The following is a 19,863-nucleotide window of genomic DNA, read 5'->3' as shown; positions in this document are numbered from 1 at the left end:
CAGGTAAACCTGTTTGCCTCCTCAGAGACCTTCCACTGCCAGCTGTTTTACTCCCTGAGCGAGGGAACACTCGGCACGGATACACTGGCACACAGCTGGCCCCGGGGCCTCCGCAAATATGCGTTTCTCCCAGTGAGCCTATTTGCGCAGACCCTGTGCAAAGTCAGGGAGGACGAGGAGCAGGTCCTTCTGGTGGCTTCCTATTGGCCCACCCGGACCTGGTTCCCAGAACTCCTCGTGACAGTCCCTCCCTGGCCCATTCCTCTGAGGAAGGACCTTTTGACTCTGAGACGGGGCACCCTATGGCACCCGCATCCGTACACTCTGAAAACTCCATGTCTGGTCCCTGGACGGGATGCGGAGGTTCTAGGAGACTTACCCCCAGAGGTACTTAACACTATCACTTCTGCACGGGCGCCGTCCACGGGACGTGCATATGCCTTAAAGTGGAACCTGTTCATCGAGTGGTGTTCTTCTCGCCGAGAGGACCCCCGAAGATGTTCGATAGGGTCCGTGCTTTCCTTCTTGCAGCACGGGTTGGAGCGAAGGCTGTCTCCCTCCACCCTCAAAGAACATGCTGCCGCTATTTCGGAATATCACGACCACACAGATGGCAAATCAGTGGGAAAGCACAACCTGGTCGTCAGGTTCCTTAGGGGGGCGAGAACCCTCCTCGTCACCCCTCCATACCCTCTTGGGACCTTTCCCTGGTGCTTCGAGCACTTCAGGATGCTCTCTTTGAGCCTTTTTGTGCCACTGGCCTCTATCAAAAGGGTAGGGGACCTGCAGGCATTTTCGTTCGACGAATCGTGCCTAGAGTTCAGGCCGGGTGACAACCATGTTGTACTGAGACCCCAGCCTGGCTATGTGCCCAAGGTTCCTACCACTCCCTTCAGGGAACAGATGGTGAACCTGCAAGCGCTGTCCCTAGAGGAGGCAGACCCAGCCCTGGCTTTGCTCTGTCCCGTTCGCGCTCTACGTATGTATGTGGACAGAACTCAAAGTCTCAGGATCTCAGACCAGCTCTTTGTCTGTTACAGAGGCCAGCAGAAGGGAACGGAACAGAGCAAAGCCAGGGCTGGGTCTGCCTCCTCTAGGGGCAGCGCTTGCAGGTTCACCATCTGTTCCCTGGCGCACACAAGGTGTGCCCTGCCCGCTCAGGTTGCATGCTCACTCCACGAGAGGCGTTGCATCCTCCTGGGCGCTTGCACGTGGCTCCTCGCTAACAGATATCTGTAGAGCTGTGGGCTGGGCGACACCTAACACGTTCACTAGATTTTATAGCCTATGTGTAGAGCCGGTTTCCTCCCGTGTTCTAACCCTAAACGGGTAGAAGCACTGAGAGGCCCGCCTCTGTCCTCCCTTTCCCATAGGAGCCTGTAAGCCATCTCCTATCGTCCTTCCAGGCAAGAAGGGGCAAGCGGCTTGCACGGGGCGCTGGATGTGGTCAGCAACTGTGGCGCTTTGGTAGGGATTCCTATCCGTTGGTCACGACGTACACCGAGAGTGACCGACTGATAGGAAACGTCTCAGTTACGTATGGTAACCCTCGTTCCCTGAAGGAGGGAACGGAGACGTACGACCCGTCGCCACATCTGCTATGACCCGCCGGGGCAGCCAGCTCATCGGCTCAGCTCCTCAGCAAAAATTGAAGTGCAATCGCACCTTCTGCTCATTATATACCAGCGCTGCGTGGCTGAACAGCTAATGCAAATGATTGCATGCCAATGTGCATTGGCTCGTTTATTTTCACTCGAAGTAGATTGGCCTCTCTAGCGAGATTCCTATTCTGTCAGTCACAACGTACATCTCCGTTCCCTCCTTCAGGGAACGAGGGTTACCATACATAACAGAGATGATCTGTACTATGTAATATGTATAGAGTGTCAATTAGTGTGTTTGTGTGTGTTTGTTTTCATTTTACAACACTATAGAAAGTGTCAATGAAGAAAGATGAACATAATTAACAGCAAGAATAAATCCATCATGTTCTTCATTTCTCAGTTCTGACGGTGTTGAGCTCGAGTCTGTTAAAAGTCAAGAGACTGAAATGTTGATTGTGTGTGAAAGTGTGTATTTCAGTGTGACTCTCAGTCCTGCAGTTTCATGTTATTGAGGATCAGCTCATGTGTTCAATCATTTACAGCTCAATAATCTGAACTCACAGCAGCAGAAAGAGGCTGAACACTTCAAATATACTTTACATTGTGATTCATGTGTGAGTCTCAAATATGATCTTACCATATTTTCTCCAGTTTACAGTGAGTATTCTGTAGTACATCAGACAGCAGATTCACTGATTTTCCTATTTTATTCCCAGACAGATCCAGTTCTCTCAGGTGTTCAGGGTTTGATCTCAGAGCTGAAGTCAGAGCAGCAAAACCTTCATCTGTGAGATCACAATTACTCAACCTGTAGAGAACAATGACACACACTTCACTCTCTCAGTTCAGATCAGATCAGTTTAGCAGTGAATCCATTATTAAAGAGAAAGTTCAAACTTAAAGCACAAATTAATATATGTTTGAGGGATCATTAGATTAAGATCTAAAATGTCACAAAACATGATCATAAAACATCTAATGTATCATTTAATCAGGAAAAAGAATCTCTTATTTGCACTATATTAAAATTCAGTCCTATGCAAAATCTGCTTTCAAAAATGACACTTTTCACAACAAAGGCTAGTTTTACTGTTAAACCGACTACACACTGTGCAATTTTGGCCAGGATTTGGCCATATGAGACAAATTTTGCAAATCCTAAAAGTTTCCTCTGATCTTAGGCCAAAATCTGAAGTGTTTGATCGTTAGTTTAATATTAGGGCTGCACGACTGATCAAAATTAAAACGCACATGATCTGGTAAAGGCTGCGATAATTTTATGCCCAGTTTGTAAATGAAGTACGGCTCTGTGATTGGTAGTAAATGCTGCTCGATCTGAAAACCAGAGGGCGTCTCACAGACACATACACACACTAAATATGCCCTGCAGCAGAAGAACGATAACACACATCATTCTAGGAAATCCCTATGGGCATCATACTATCTGTAGCTGAATAAACAGAAGATTGAAACACTTTGATTTATGAAATGTTTTGTTTTGTTGGACAAGAGGTTCATAAATGCTTCTCATGTTTGGAAAGATGTTTGATGTGTGTTGCTTTTTAAAATGCACATTAAAAGCGACTCAAACTCGCAGTGCTTTCAGATGGAGCAGCGTTTACTACTGATCAGAGCCGTACGTCACTGACAAGCTGCACATAATAAATAATCGCAGCTTTTGCAATTTCATAATAGCAATAAGCAAAATCGTTTTAAGCGGGATTTCATGTTAATTGCGATTAATCGTGCAGCTCTATTTGATATGTTCACCGACAGCCGATTAATGACCGTTGCGATCAAATTTTACCTCCGACGAGATTCTGACAGTGTCTGAAGATTTGACTCTCAGTCCTGCAGTGTGACTTCTCCTACAACAACGTCACATTGTCTTCGTTTTTCAAGACAAGCCATGACCAAAATAAACATTAGAGATTTCTGTAGCCACCATTTCAATCCCGCGTGTAACGCAGCTCACATCACCAAACGTGTCATTGATTGATGATGTAAAACGTGTTCAATCATTTACAGCTCAATAATCTGAACTCACAGCAGCAGAAAGAGGCTGAACACTTCAAATATACTTTACATTGTGATTCATGTGTGAGAGTCAAAAATTATCTTACTCTAATTTCTCCAGTTTACAGTGAGGATTCTGTAGTACATCAGACAGCAGATTCACTGATTTTCCTATTTTATTCCCAGTCAGACTTAGATCTCTCAGGTGTTCAGGGTTTGATCTCAGAGCTGAAGTCAGAGCAGCAAAACCTTCTTCTGTGACGCCACAATAACTCAACCTGTAGAGAACAATGACACACTTTACTTTCTCAGTTCAGATCACTTTAGCAGTGAATCCATTATTACAGGGATACTTCACCGAAGCTTTGTATCAGAAGAAACCCGGTAGTATTTTCGAATGACCGTGATTCCCTCACTCATATCCCCCTGAGACGAGAGATTTATGTATTTTTTTCTGGAAAAAAGCCATCTTTTTTTTAAGCTAAGCAAACATGCTCTTGCTCTGTGGAGAAAGCTTAGTAGTAGGGGTAACCATACATCCTCTTTTTCCCGGACATGTCTGGCCGGGATCGACCAAAATGTCTGGGATTCGGCTTTTGCTTTCAACAGTCACCATTCAATGTTTACATGCACACCTTTTGTTTCAAGTGGACTGAATTCATTCCGATTGGCGAATCTGAATGTAGTGTTTACATGAACACTAAACAAGTGATCGGTTGATGTGCGTTTTAGCATTGTGCAAAAGGGCATGGTCATTTTATATTTATGTTGTTATTATAGTTTTACATTGTTCCATTCAAGTGTTGAGTTTGACGAGTGGGCGGGGTTTGAATCGGAAGTCTTGCGAGTTCTGTGAGAATGACGCGAGATCTCACACACGCGGCAATAGAGGAAAGAAAGAAGAGATGTGGTGCGGGACGAGTTGTTATTGTGAGCAAACGAGACGAGTTAAGGTGCATCAGAAAGCCATAAAGTTATAGATCGATAATATAACTGGTGAGCAGTTTGGTATTTCATATGTGATGGGCAGCTGATGTTGTGTGATCGCTCCTGAGATTGTTGGATTTCTGTGGTAAATACTCGCACGTGCGTCATTGCAGACTAACCACACATGTTTATCTACATTTGTCCAGCTGACCAAATCACACAAACCCATCACACAAACACACAATGAACATCACAGCACACGAAGCTACAGGCCCTTTTGAGCATCATCATATTAACCCTATCAGGACCAGACGGCATCGCGTCTGAGGACCGACGTTTCTGCACCCTTCTTCCTTTAAGTGGACTTCCTCTGGAATACTTGGGACTTCTTGAAACTGAGTACACTTACTTATTTCCACCACTTAGTTGCTCTCTCTTAATATAATTGTATCTTTTGAATATAACCACATTGTTTTTATTGTTTGTTTATTTTACGTAGGCCTACGCTGTTTTATTGTGACATTTACCTTTTTGTTGACATTGTGAGAAAATGTATCAATCAATACAGTGAGTGAATTTGATCTTTGACTCTGGTTTCTTTACTCCTCTACTAGTTACTGGACATTAATTGTGTATTAATACTCTAAGGTGATTTAGAACCGTAATAGCAATCAGTGCATTCTACAGCCTTCAATACATTTTATGGTCCTTCGAGCCGGATCTATAACCACCTTAGCGATGATGTCCAGAACTAGTGAGGAAGCTATAGAGCCAGAGGTTGTACGTCCTCGTAGAGAAACAAGACGACCAACACATTTGCGTGACTATGAGGTTAGCTATCCTCAGAAACAGCTAGCATTTGCAGATGAGCAGTCTGATATGCTTAGTTTTATGCGTGAAATGAGGGAGGAAAACAGGCGAATGAGGCAGGACATGCAACGCATATCTGATATGATTGTTAACTCTCCTGTGTTAGCTTCCCAGGTTTCATTATCTGAGCAACGGCTTACGAATGAAGGAGCTGTGGTGTCATCTACACCAAAGTCTACTAGTATGCAGGAGTCATTTCAGGGTGATGGAAACTCTGGCCAGACAGAACATACTCCTTTGGTGCCACATAGAGATGAATCCCTCCTTACAGTTCGCAGTTGTGAGCGAGATCTCATTGAGGAGCTTACAGACAGTCTAAAGAGAACAGGCAGGCTTAGTGATAGTCCGTCTAATTCAGGTATGTCGACCCCTTCGTATAATGATCCACATAGTAGTAAGAATGACTTGCCACGGTATGATCATCATTATGATGCTAATGTTCCACGGCGCCCACCTCGTTTGTCTGATACCCGTCAGCAATGTGCAGATGACCCACCAATGTTGCGGTCCAGTATGTGGTCTCATGATGTTTATTATCAACCAACAACGGACCCTTATCATTGCCACTTAAGTGACAGAGAGCGTCTGTATAACGATGCCCCTATGGATCGTCTTGATCATTCTCCAATCGATTGGAGGCAAGAGTACAGTTGAGATAATGGACAGTTACGTGCATCTCACCATTCTCTTGGACATTCTGGGATTCATCGTCCGGTGCATCCACCACCAATGCAATATCGAGGGCCAACTCCTACAATCCCTCATTTCGTTCGGGATGATCCTCGAGAATTTGCTCGTCTTAAGCTTGCGTTAAACTACGTTCTTCCAGAAGACGCTTCTGAGTCTTTTAAGTTCCAAATACTTATGGACCACCTTAAGCTGGAAGATGCTTTACTTGTTGCCGACTCGTATAGTCACAGTCACACTCCATTCAGTGACACTAAGAGAGCGCTCACTGATATGTATGGGCAGCCACATCAATTGGCACTGCAAAGGATCACTAATTTGATGGATGGGCCCAATATCAGGAGCGGGGATGTGAAGTCTTTCAAGGCATTTGCCCTTCGTGTCCGAGCACTGGTTGGAATGTTAAATCAGTTAGGTAGCACAGGTTGGACTGAACTGAAATGTGGCTCTCATGTTTCTCGTCTCTTACCCAAGTTGCCGTACGACCTAAGAGCTAACTTCAAGAGATTCATTAACCCCATTCAGACACCTATTCCAACGCTGATTGATTTCACAGACTGGCTGGAATATGAGGTTCGTGTGCAGGTAGAAGGAACACAGTATGGCTCCTACCCTGAGCAAGTGAAACACAGTGTTCACAAAGACAAGCGAACTGGCTTTGTGCCCCGTAAGCTGACTACTGTTCTACATGGAAGAGAGCAGAAAGTAGGATTGGTAGAGCTCCCAAAGACTGAATACATGGACTCAGAAAGACCACAGGAGAAGCCGAAAAAGTATTGTCCGTTCTGTGACACAATTCAGCACTACATGAATCAGTGCTCCAACTTCAAACTCTTAACTAAGGAGCAGATTGAGAGTTGGATTAGAACGGGACGTAGATGTTGGCGTTGTGGATGAGGGCATTCTTCATCTAAATGCACGTTAAAGGGGAAGTGCAAGCGGTGTGAACGGAGGCATCTTGATGTTCTTCATGAAGTCAATGCCAACGCCGATGGGATGAGTAAAGGTAATAACCCGACATCGGAGAAAAGCCTAGTAAGCCCTGCTTCTCAGACCCTGTACTTGGATCGGCCTACGAGTGGCAAGCAAGTGCTACTGAAGTTAAGTCGAGTAATCATTCGGAATGGTGATAAGTCATTAGAAACCTATGCTGTGCTAGACGACGGATCTGAGCGTACTATCTTGTTGAATGAAGCTGCTCGACGTCTAGACCTTCAAGGTGAAATAGAGGATTTGGCTCTGCGCACAGTGAGACAGGATGTCCATACCATTCATGGAAGATCTGTATCCTTCTCCATAGCAGCTGTTTCACACCCTGACAGATCCTACCCGGTCAAGGGTGCTTTTACCGCAAAAGAGCTAGCCCTAGTTCGGCATACTTACCCCATCTCTGACTTGCAAAGAAGATATCACCATCTCCGTGATTTACCTTTGCATGACATCCATGAAGCGCAGCCCTTGGTACTGATCGGCTCGGATTATCCTCACTTGATAACCCCTGTGGAGCCAGTGAGATTGGGTCCTCCTGGAGGTCCAGCGGCAGTTCATACGATGCTTGGCTGGACATTACAAGGTCCCTCAAGTCTTATTAAGCCTCACTTGCAGCCTCAAGAATGTTTATTCATTTCTTGTGTTTCTGCTGAAGCTGAGCTATTCCGTCAAGTCGAAAAACTTTGGCAGCTGGATACCCTTCCTTATCAATCTGAGAAAGTAGCCAGTCGATCACGACAGGATGCAGAAGCTATTCGCCTCCTAGAAGAGAAAACCATCAGGATCGATGTAAATGGTGTCAAAAGGTACGCCACTCCTCTACTATGGAAAGAGTCGCCTCCACCTCTGAATGCACCCAAAGAGGCAGTCATGGCCCTGTTACGCAGCACAGAGCGGAAACTAGCTAGAGAGCCTAGTATGGCTGCGTCTTACGAATCAGAGATTCAGAAACTGTTGCAAGCGGGTTATGTCACCCCATTGACATCTGCAGAATGTGATCCGAGTTCCAAGGCGTGGTACATACCACATCATATGGTTCATCACAATGCGAAGAACCGTATTGTCTTCAATTGTTCTTTCGAGTATCAGGGTCAGTCTCTCAATGACCATCTTTTCCCTGGTCCGACTTTAAGTGCCAGCTTGTTGGGCGTTCTCCTCCGCTTTCGAGAACATTCTGTGGCCATCTGCAATGACGTGAAGGGTATGTTCCATCAGATCCGTCTCCTTGACGAAGATAAACCCTTCCTCCGCTTTTTGTGGCGTCATGGGAAAACATCTGAACCGGCCATCGTGTATCAGTGGCAAGTTCTGCCATTTGGCACTGCATGTAGCCCTTGTTGTGCTACCTACGCACTTCAGTCCCATGCAAAGGTGGATCTCGAAGCTACTGATGAAGTACGTCAAACGGTGGAGCGTAGCTTCTATGTGGACAATTGTCTCAAGAGTGTCTCTACTGAAGCTCAAGCTCTACAGCTGGTAAACCGATTGCAGTGTCATCTTATGGACGGTGGATTCGAATTGAGGCAATGGGCCAGTAACATCCCCAAGGTTATTCACCACCTTCCTGCTGAGTTGAAGTCAAAGAGTGGTGAGATTCAGCTCAGTCAAGAAATGGCCAATCCGCAGGAGAATGCCCTTGGATTGATATGGCAATGTAGATCAGACACATTGGTATACAAACCTTACCAGAGGGAGGATGGTGAAATTACGATGTGGAGCATCTATCGCACTTTAGCCAAGCTGTACGACCCCCTTGGATATCTCATTCCGTATACCACAAGAGCCAAGATTGTCGTGCAGTTGTTGTGGGAGAAGAAACGAGAATGGGATGATCCTAATCTACCATCCGGCTTACTAGACATTTGGCATCAGTGGGAGAGCGAGCTTCCACAATTGTCTCAGATCCACCTGCCAAGATGCTACAGTTCCAGTCTTCAGTATCCTGTCAAGCGCCGCAGTGTTCACGTGTTTTGTGATGCGTCTGAAAAGGCGTACGGCTCTGTAGCCTACTTGTGTTCTGAAGATGATCAGGGCAACACGCAGGTTGCCTTCATGGCGGCAAGGTCACGAGTCGCTCCGAGGAAACAGATCTCCATTGCTCGTTTAGAGCTTTGCGCTGCATTGACAGGAGCGCAGCTAGGAGACGTCCTGAAGAAAGAGCTAACTCTAGATATCTCCAGATTCGTCTATTGGTCTGACTCGACTACAGTTCTTGCTTGGCTACAGTCTGATTCGTGCAGATACCGAGTGTTCGTAGGAGTCCGAGTTACAGAAATTCAAGAGTTTTCTGACCCTGGAGCTTGGCGTTATGTCGATTCTGCAGCCAATCCTGCGGATGATATTACGTGAGGGTTGTCATTAGCTCAGCTAGCTGAAGAAACGCGATGGAAACAAGGACCAGCTTTCTTGATGCAGTCTAGCAGCTATTGGCCTAAGGTACCAGAAAGAAAGGCCCCCGAAGAAGTTCAGGAACTTAAGAAATCTGTGTTTTGCGGTTCGTTGACTGAACATAAGTTGCAAGTTGAACCTGATCCCAGTCAATTTAATAGCTATACTGAGTTACTAGAGGCTACAGCGCAAGTTCTTAATGGGGCGGCTGGCAACACAGATTCACTGAGTGCAGATGCATTTCAGAAGGCAGAATTGTCTATCCTTAGACAATGTCAGATTCAAGACTTTCCTGACGAATTTGCTTTACTTAAGGGAGGGAAAGACATTTCTGTGCATAGCCGACTTCTTAAGCTTGCTCCTGAGTATGACAAAGAGCTAGACTTGATTAGAGTAGGAGGAAGACTTCATAGGTGTCATGGATTGAGTGATGCAGTTCTACACCCTATCGTTCTGTCACAGAATCATCCCGTGGTGAAGCTCCTAATCAAGCATTACGATGAACAATTGCACCACCCGGGAGCTGGCAGAGTGTATGCCGAACTGCGGCGCAAGTTTTGGATTTTGCGGGGGAGAGAGGCTATTCGAAGACATCAGCACCACTGTCTTGAGTGTAACAAGTGGAGAGGCAAACCAATGATTCTTAGAATGTCAGACTTACCCCCATCAAGTCTGCGATTGTGTAAACCTCCTTTTTACTCCACCGGAGTAGATTGTTTTGGACCACTGATGGTTAAAGTGGGCCGGCGCACTGAGAAAAGGTGGGGTATCGTATACAAGTGCCTCACTACTCGAGCCGTACATCTTGACCTATTGGATCACATGGATGGAGATTCATTCCTGCTGTCACTCAGGCGTTTCATTGCCCGAAGAGGGAAACCCTATGAGATTCTCTCGGATCAGGGAACAAATTTCCGAGGTGGATGTAAAGAGCTGGAGGACACCTTCTCTCAGATTCAGCCCAGTATCAGAGACCAGTTGGCCAAACAACAAATCAGATTCCGGTTCAATCCACCAAGTGCACCTCATTTCGGCGGCTCGTGGGAAAGAGAAGTGAGGTCTGTAAAGACAGCCTTGAGAACCACCTTAGGCGCACAGACAGTTACCGAGGAGGTATTAAGAACCATTCTGATCGAGGTTGAGAGCATCCTTAATTCTAGACCCTTGGGTTATGTCTCTAGCGACATCGCAGATCCAGACCCAGTAACGCCAAATTCCTTGCTGATGGGGCGGCCTGACTCCTCCTTGCCTCAATTTGTCTATTCAGACTCAGAATTACTCAGTAGGAAAAGATGGAGACATAGTCAGGTTCTGAGTGATCATTTTTGGAAGCATTTTATTCATGACTTTTTACCCACATTGCAGTCAAGGCAGAAATGGCACAGAGAGAAAGAGAATATTGCAGTTGGTACTGTAGTACTCATCGTTGACGAGCAGATTCCAAGAGCGCTCTGGAGAGTTGGTACTGTCTCTTCTGTCATTCCTAGTTCAGATGGGAGAGTCAGAACAGCTGTGGTCAAAGTGAAAGATCAAACGTACACAAGACCAGTAGCTAAGTTGATTGAATTGCCAATATTACCCCCAGACTCAGAGAGTTCCTCATAGACCCTACTAATGGCAAATTTGCGTACCAAATTTGGGGGCGGCTGTGCAAAAGGGCATGGTCATTTTATATTTATGTTGTTATTATAGTTTTACATTGTTCCATTCAAGTGTTGAGTTTGACGAGTGGGCGGGGTTTGAATCGGAAGTCTTGCGAGTTCTGTGAGAATGACGCGAGATCTCACACACGCGGCAATAGAGGAAAGAAAGAAGAGATGTGGTGCGCGACGAGTTGTTATTGTGAGCAAACGAGACGAGTTAAGGTGCATCAGAAAGCCATAAAGTTATAGATCGATAATATAACTGGTGAGCAGTTTGGTATTTCATATGTGATGGGCAGCTGATGTTGTGTGATCGCTCCTGAGGTTGTTGGATTTCTGTGGTAAATACTCGCACGTGCGTCATTGCAGACAAACCACACGTTTATCTACATTTGTCCAGCTGACCAAATCACACAAACCCATCACACAAACACACACTGAACATCACAGCACACGAAGCTACAGGCCCTTTTGAGCATCATCATATTAACCCTATCAGGACCAGACGGCATCGCGTCTGAGGACCGACGTTTCTGCACCCTTCTTCCTTTAAGTGGACTTCCTCTGGAATACTTGGGACTTCTTGAAACTGAGTACACTTACTTATTTCCACCACTTAGTTGCTCTCTCTTAATATAATTGTATCTTTTGAATATAACCACATTGTTTTTATTGTTTGTTTATTTTACGTAGGCCTACGCTGTTTTATTGTGACATTTACCTTTTTGTTGACATTGTGAGAAAATGTATCAATCAGTACAGTGAGTGAATTTGATCTTTGACTCTGGTTTCTTTACTCCTCTACTAGTTACTGGACATTAATTGTGTATTAATACTCTAAGGTTATTTAGAACCGTAATAGCAATCAGTGCATTCTACAGCCTTCAATACAAGCATTGCTAAGAAAATTCCTGTGTTTTCGTCTCGGTCGGGATCCGTGTGAAGCAGAATGCATGACCTACAAAGCTAGCACGTACGTGTCAGTGTCAAATAATGTAAATGTAACAAGGTTCATTGTTATGGGAAGAAGGAGGCGGGAACTGGTGAACATTTAAAAACTTTAATGACATAAAATAAAACAAATACAAAACGAAAGTAAAAGACAGCAGCCCCTCACGGACGGAAGACTGCTGTCACATCAAATAAAACATAAACATAAAATAAACTTCAGGCCTGGCCTCGCTCGGGCCCCGTTTACACGTACATGGTTATTTTATTTTCTAAAAACTCCAGCCAGAGTGGAGATTTTGGAAAACTTCATTAGCATGTTTGCATGTAAACTGAGAAAAACAGAGTTTTAGGCAGCCGATGTCACAGTATGTGACTTTTTTCGGGATTCTGATTGGCTAACGTGGGTTTGGCATGCTCTCGACGGCATACACGGGTTTGTGTAAACGAACACTTTTCTGAAAACTGACAGGTGTGCACGATGTTATTATTGAAAATGGAGAGGGGTGAAATGTCAGTTTATAAAAATAGCCGGCCACGTGTAAACGTAGCCTCGATCTCCACTGTCGTCGCTCCTCCATGAGAGATACGAGACCGGTGTCTCACAGGTGTCGCTCATCAGTAATCACGCGCCATTCTCCCACTGCCCTCAGCCTCGTCCTCCTCGCCACAGTAAACATAATGAATGGTGACTGTAGAACGCAAAAGCCGAATCCCGGACATTTTGGCGATCTCAAAATCCCGGCCAGACATGTCCGAAGAGCCCGGGCAGACTCGAGCTGGGGTGGACTAACTCGTCACGGAGACTCACAATAAAACGGCGTCTTTTTCAGTTTCGAGTCAACTAGTAGCCTAGTTGTATCTTTTCTTCCGATACTGCCCCCTGTAACCGGTAGGCGTGGCTTGGGAGTGTCCTTGTAGGGCAGCGAAGCAAGTGCATTCTGGGAGTTGTTGTCTTTCATCCACAGGAGCCAAAAATATTTTTTTTGTCTTTTCTCAGTCTAGAAGGCACCAACTTCTAAAATAATTTCACATTTCTACTACATAAATGACCCAATTTAAATACACATTCATCTTTCCAGTGGTGAAATATCCCTTTAAAGAGAAAGTTCAAACTTAAAGCACAAATTAATATGTTTGATGGATCATTAGATTGAGATCTAATGTCACAAAACATCTAAAGTATCATTCAATCAGGAAAAATAATCTCTTATTTGTACTATATTAAAAGTCAGTGTTGTGCAAAATCTGCTTTAATAAATGAGACTATTCACTACATAGGTTAGTTACTTACTAGATCTGTACTATGTAATATGTATGGAGTGTCAATTAGTGTGTTTATGTGTACGTGTGTTTTTTCATTTTACAAAATTAAAAACAATCATTTAGAAAGTGTCAATGCAGAAAGATGAACATAATTAACAATAAGATTGAATCCAGCATGTTCTTCATTTCTCAGTTCTGACTATGTTGAGCTCGAGTCTGTTTAAAGTCAAGAGATTGAAATGTTGATTGTGTGTGAAAGTGTGTATTTCAGTGTGACTCTCAGTCCTGCAGTTTCATGTTTTTGAGGATCAGCTCATGTGTTCAATCATTTACAGCTCAATAATCTGAACTCACAGCAGCAGAAAGAGGCTGAACACTTCAGATATACTTTACATTGTGATTCATGTGTGAGAGTCAAATATGATCTTACCTCAGTTTCTCCAGTTTACAGTGAGGATTCTGTAGTACATCAGACAGCAGATTCACTGATTCTCCTATTTTATTCCCAGACAGATTCAGTTTTCTCAGGTGTTCAGGGTTTGATCTCAGAGCTGAAGTCAGAGCAGCAAAACCTTCATCTGTGACGCCACAATTACTCAACCTGTAGAGATGAAAATCAAATAGAATAATTTAAACACTATCAAATAGCTTTCTAACAAATTTCAATTCCAATATAATTTAACAATGTAAAATTCTTATCCAAGGTTCATGGTCAAATGTTTTTCTTTCTGCTGAGAGGACTGATGGCCAATTACATGCTGCAAAAACAGCATTTAAATAATAAAAAAATATTCATATCAATATCTTTTTGAAATTCCATTCCAAATATTTGCAAAAGTAATGACTTATCTGAAATGTCTCATTGTACATTGCTATTCTTGTTAAGTAAGAGTCGTTTCTACACATTAAATCTGCACTTTACTAGAGAACCATCACTAATTTCACAAACTCAGTGATTTGATTCTTAATTGTCAATCTCACAGTAAAATTAAAATGTGAAGTTTTAGTAAACTTTAAGCTAAACATCAAGTTAATGTTTAATTGTCCATCTAATAGTAAAATTTAAATGTATGACTCTGGTATGTAAACCATATGTCAAATGTTTTTTAGGAGATTTGAGCTACTTTTATTTATTTATCCTTTATTTTACCAGGATAGTCCTATTGAGATATAAAATCTCTTCTTCCAGGTAGTCCCTGCCAAAATGTCAGCACAAAAAGTTTCACATAAACAACATACAAACATAAAACTCAGAATCATACATTTTACCCAGCACTCATAAAATGACAACAAAAGCTACTTAAAATATGCACACGTTTCCTTTAAATTGGTCAATAAGAGATTTTTAAAAACTTTTAAAGAGGGGAGTGTTTCTATCATTATTTTATTCTGCAGCTCGTTCCATAACCAGGGAGCATAAAAAGAGAAGGCAGTTTTACCAAGTTCCCGACATACTCTAGGAACCTTTAAAAGAAGTTTAGCACTAGATCTAGTGCTATAATTACAGGTGTAATAAGATAAAAGACAACAGATATAAATTGGTAATTTTCCTAACAATGCCTTAGCAATAAACATCAATGTGTATTTTTCTCCCTTGAAACAAAGAAGTCCAACCCACAAAGCGAACTTGCATGCATATAAATCACATCACCGTAATCCAACACTGAGAGGAAACAACTTTTAATAATTCTCTTTCTTGCTTCAAAAGGAAAACATTTCTTTAAACGAAAGAGGAAACCCAGTTTTGGTCTAAGCTTTTTTAAGATATTTTCAATATGTACATTAAAACCCATTTTTTCATCCAGCCATATGCCTAAGTATTTATAACAATTTACTCTTTCTATACAGTCCCCTTCTAAAGTTAAAACAGGATGATCTGTTTTAATGTAACAACGGGTGAAAAGCATTTAATTTTTTTTTTTTTCAAAAGAAGGCTTGGTTCACAGAATGTGTTACTGTGTAAATGATTGTGTCATCAGCATATAGATGAATTCTAGCTGGGGTTATCCCACAACCTATGTCATTGATATAAATAGAAAATAAAATTGGTGCTAAAACAGAACCCTGTGGGACACCTTTTTTAATTGTTTGTTCTGCTGAAATACGTTTTCAACTGAGACACACTGAGTTCTTTCTGAGTAATTATTAAACCAATTTAGAGCTGTTTCACTAAAACCCACACAACTAAGTCTCTGCAACAGAAGTTTATGATCTACAGAATCAAATGCTTTGGAGAGATCTACAAATAAAGCTGCACAATGCTGTTTACTATCCAAACATTTAATAATATCATTTGTGATCAGCATGGCTGCTGTTATAGTACTGTGACCTGATCTAAAGTCTGACTGGAATTCATTTAAAAATTTATTTTCAGTTAAAAACTGTTTCACTTTATCATTTACAAAAGATTCAAATACTTTTGCCATCACCGACAACCTTGAAATCGGACCATAATTATTCATCTCAGATGGATCACCACCTTTTAACAAAGGTAGAATCATAGCTGATTTCCAATCACAGGGAATAACATTTGAATTTAAAGTAAGGCTCTATTTTATCGAACCCCTCTGATTTTTTACAATCCAAGTTTGATAAGGCTTTATAAACTTGTGTAAACTATTTTAAACTTGCTAAAATAGTAGTAAAAGTGAACAGCTGAGAACAACACAAAGCGTTTTCAACATTGCCTTCTGTATTATGTTCCTTTAAATTGCAAAAATCTGGAATTAACTCAGCAGAGATAAAATGGCTGTTAAAGGCTTTTACAATATTTTCTTTGTCCCGGATTACACTCTCATTTAATTTCAAACAATTCAGCAGACTGGTGGAGGTTTTTTGACCACAAACTGATTGGGTCAATTTCCAGAAATTAGTCGGATTGTTCAAATTTCATTCATCGTATTTATGTAATAGTCACATTTAGATTCTTTTTTTACCAATTTTGTACAATTATTTCTTATTGTCCTATAATTTACCCAGTCCATGTGATTGTTTTCTTTGCTTTAGCCCATGCATCATCTAATTTTTTTTTTTTTAGGAGAAGATATTAACTCATTAAACCAGAGATTATCTCTACTTCTTACTCTAAACCTTTTAAAAGGTGCATGTTTGTACGTCAAAAAAGTACATTTAAAATACTCTCATGCCATATCAACATCAGGTATCTGTTAAAGTATAAATCACTGTTATAAATATCTTGCAGAAAGGCTTGCTTGTTAAAATGTTTAAATTGTCGTTTCAGGATAAAACGTGGTTTACTCTTTAGAATCCTGCAATTTCTTACACATACTATTGCACAGTGATCACTAACATCATTACAAAAAACTCTAACTACAGAGAATCTGAGGAGCATTAGTTAAAATAACATCATGTAGCATGGATTTATCTAGATCTTTATGATTTAACCAGGTAGGTAAATTTATCAATTGATCCAAACAAAGAGAGTTGCAAATACCCTTGAATATACACTGTAAAAATGAATACGCTATATCTAATCAATAAAATTGTGGCAACAGATTACAAGCAATATTATTAATTAAATTTAACAAATTAGAATTGTGTAATAATTAATCAAATTAATTCCTTAAAAGTTAACCATTTAAAATGAGTAAAATTTACAACAATTTTTTTTTGTAAGAAAGGAGAAAACTGTAATTTTAAGTCATCGTTATGGTGATTAGTGTTTGTTTTAGTTGGGCTCTTGGCCCTTAAATCATTTACTTTAGATTTTGTTTGGCTGCTGTACCTGAGTTATAACAGCCAGATGAACAACAAGAAAAGGTGATCTGATGGTGTTGGTTGTGTTTTAACATAATCATTATTTCACAATCATTTAACCTGAATCACTGAACTCATATAGAGCCCAAATTCTGAGTTAGGTTTACTTTATTAATTATAGCAGCTCTGTCCTTGTACAGCATAATATTTTTAGCCTTTTCAATGAAATCCATATGATCAAATCAATTAAAAAAAAAAAACTTAAAAAAAAGTTATGTAGGCACACACAGACATCAAGAATTTGTGTATGAATCTCAGCAATGGTGACAAACAGATCACCTCTGATCATAAGCTCATTATTTATTCATGCAGCAATGTATGATGGGAGCCATGAATGAGTTTTGATTGGTGGCACCCAGAATGCACTGCAACATGCTTTATAATTGTCACCATTGTTGAGATTCACAGGCTGATTATTGATGTCTGTGTGTCTAAAAACTAAATCAAAACAAAAAAAATATTTTCCGTATATGAGACACGTTTAAGAAATCTTTGGATTACATTGTAAAAGTTCAAAATATTATGCTGTGCAAGAACAGTGCTGCTATAATTAATAAAGTAAACCTAAATTGGTAAATTAGGTTCCCAAGTAAATTGGGATCTACTGTATATGAGTACAGTGATACAGTTCAAATGATTGTGAAATAATGATTATGTTAAAACATAACCATGTCAAGCAGCCATGTCACACTGTAGCCCAAGACTGGTTGCCCACTGAAGCTAAGCAGGGCTGAGCCTGGTTAGTACCTGGATGGGAGACCTCCTGAGAAAACCAGGTTGCTGCTGGAAGAGGTGTTAGTGAGGCCAGTAGGGGGCGCTCACCCTGTGGTCTGTGTGGGTCCTAATGCCCCAGTGTAGTGACGGGGACACTATACTGTCAAAGAGCAACGTCCTTCGGATGAGACGTAAAACCGAGGTCCTGACTCTCTGTGGTCATTAAAAATCCCAGGATGTCTTTCGAAAGAGTAGGGGTGTAACCCCGGCATCCTGGCCAAATTTGCCCAGTGGCCTCTGTCCATCATGGCCTCCTAATCATCCCCACATACTGATTGGCTTCATCACTCTGTCTCCTCTCCACCAGTAAGCTGGTGTGTGGTGGGCGTTCTGGCGCAATATGGCTGCCGTCGCATCATCCAAGTGGATGCTGCACATTGGTGGTGGTTGAGGAGATTCCCCCTTCTATGTAAAGCGCTTTGAGTGCCTAGAAAAGCGCTATATAAATGTAATGAATTATTATAACCAACACCATCAGATCACCTTTTCTCTTTGTTCATCTGGCTGTTATAACTCAGGTACAGCAGCCAAACAAAATCTAAAGTCAATGATTCAAGGGTCAAGAGCCCAACTAAATCAAACACGGATCACCATAATGGTGACTTAAAATTACGGTTTTCTCCTTCAGTGATTATGCTTGTTAACATCAGGTGTCTTCAATGTTGGCAATAAAAAAAATTTGTTTAAAAAAAAAATTGTCAATTTTACTCATTTTAAATGATTAACTTTTAAGGAATTAATTTAATTAATTATTACTCAATTCTAATTTGTTACATTTACTTAATAATATTGCTTGTAATCTGTTGCTACAATTTTATTGATTAGATATAGCGTATTAATTTTTACAGTGTATCAGACATTTGTGATAACCAATCCCAGTTTAAATCCCCGAGTAAAATCAGCTCAGATTTAGTCCAGTAATGGAGAAGGTCCGTAAGTGAAGTAATAGTTTCACTTTAAGCTGAAGGGGGACCATAACATCCGGCAACGATGATATCTGGACCATTTAAAGGGATACTCCACTTTTTTTGGAAATAGGCTTATTTTACAACTCCTCCAGAGTTAAACAGTTGAGTTTTACCGTTTTCAAATCCATTCAGCCGATCTCCGGGTCTGGCGGTACCACTTTTAGCATAGCTTAGCATAGATCATTGAATCGGACAAGACCATTAGCATCTCTCTCAAAAAAATGACCAAAGAGTTTCGATATTTTTCCTATTTAAAACTTGACTCTTCTGTAGTTACATCGATTACAGACCGATGGAAAATGTAAAGTTGCGATTTTCTAGGCTGATATGGCTAGGAACTATACTCTCATTCCTGCGTAATAATCAAGGAACTTTGCTGCCGTACCATGGGTGCAGCAGGCGCAATGATATGACGCAGTGCCTGCCGCCTGATAATAGGCTACCAAGCTGGGGACTATTATCAGGCGCTGCATCATATCACAGCGCTCGGAATAATTCACAGATACGACGCAGGTGTATCTCTCTCCTCATCAGCATTAAGCACGCCGCCCATAGTATCAGGCAGCCGAGCAGATAAATGAGTGTAGGGTATGCCCTCATTTTGGCAATGAATTAGTGATAGATTTGTAAAAAAAAAAAAAAAAAAATGCATAGAGAAATCCAACGTAAGCCTTAAAAACAGACTTTGATATCCTTTTAAACTGGAAAAAACAGAGGTCGACAACACATACACTACACACAGGCAGTGATTTTGGATTGAACAAGAACACATGCAACACATTGCATGTGTTCTTAGAGATCTTAGAAAGAGTTCTTAGAGACTGATAAATGAGCTGTTTCTCCAGTTGTTTGCTTGGTCTTCATTTCTTTTATCATTTCTTTTAAATATTTAAATTCCTTCTTTATGTGCAAGAACATTCAACTAGTAAACCTGAATTAATTTATTCATACACAAACTTTCTGACTTTTACATTGTCACGGTTTAGGAAACATCAAAATACCTGC

The 19,863-nt window shown here is 41.5% G+C and overlaps 1 protein-coding gene across 1 annotated transcript in view; it reads right to left on the bottom strand.

Moving 5' to 3' along the window:
* LOC311090814 (uncharacterized protein) overlaps positions 1 to 19,863 on the bottom strand; it is a 189,835-nt gene that overhangs the window by 163,017 nt on the left and 6,955 nt on the right. The window contains exons 9-11 of the mRNA XM_084126357.1: positions 13,770 to 13,940; positions 3,728 to 3,898; positions 2,242 to 2,412 (exon numbers count right to left, since the gene is read on the bottom strand). Of these exons, the coding sequence (XP_083982483.1) occupies positions 2,242 to 2,412; positions 3,728 to 3,898; positions 13,770 to 13,940 (513 nt within the window). The remainder of the gene's footprint in view (positions 1 to 2,241; positions 2,413 to 3,727; positions 3,899 to 13,769; positions 13,941 to 19,863) is intronic.

The sequence above is a fragment of the Abramis brama genome (assembly GCF_963993115.1).
Source record: "Abramis brama genome assembly, chromosome: 10".
Classification (NCBI taxonomy): Eukaryota; Metazoa; Chordata; class Actinopteri; order Cypriniformes; family Leuciscidae; genus Abramis; species Abramis brama.
This window is presented reverse-complemented; position numbering and strand designations above follow the sequence as displayed.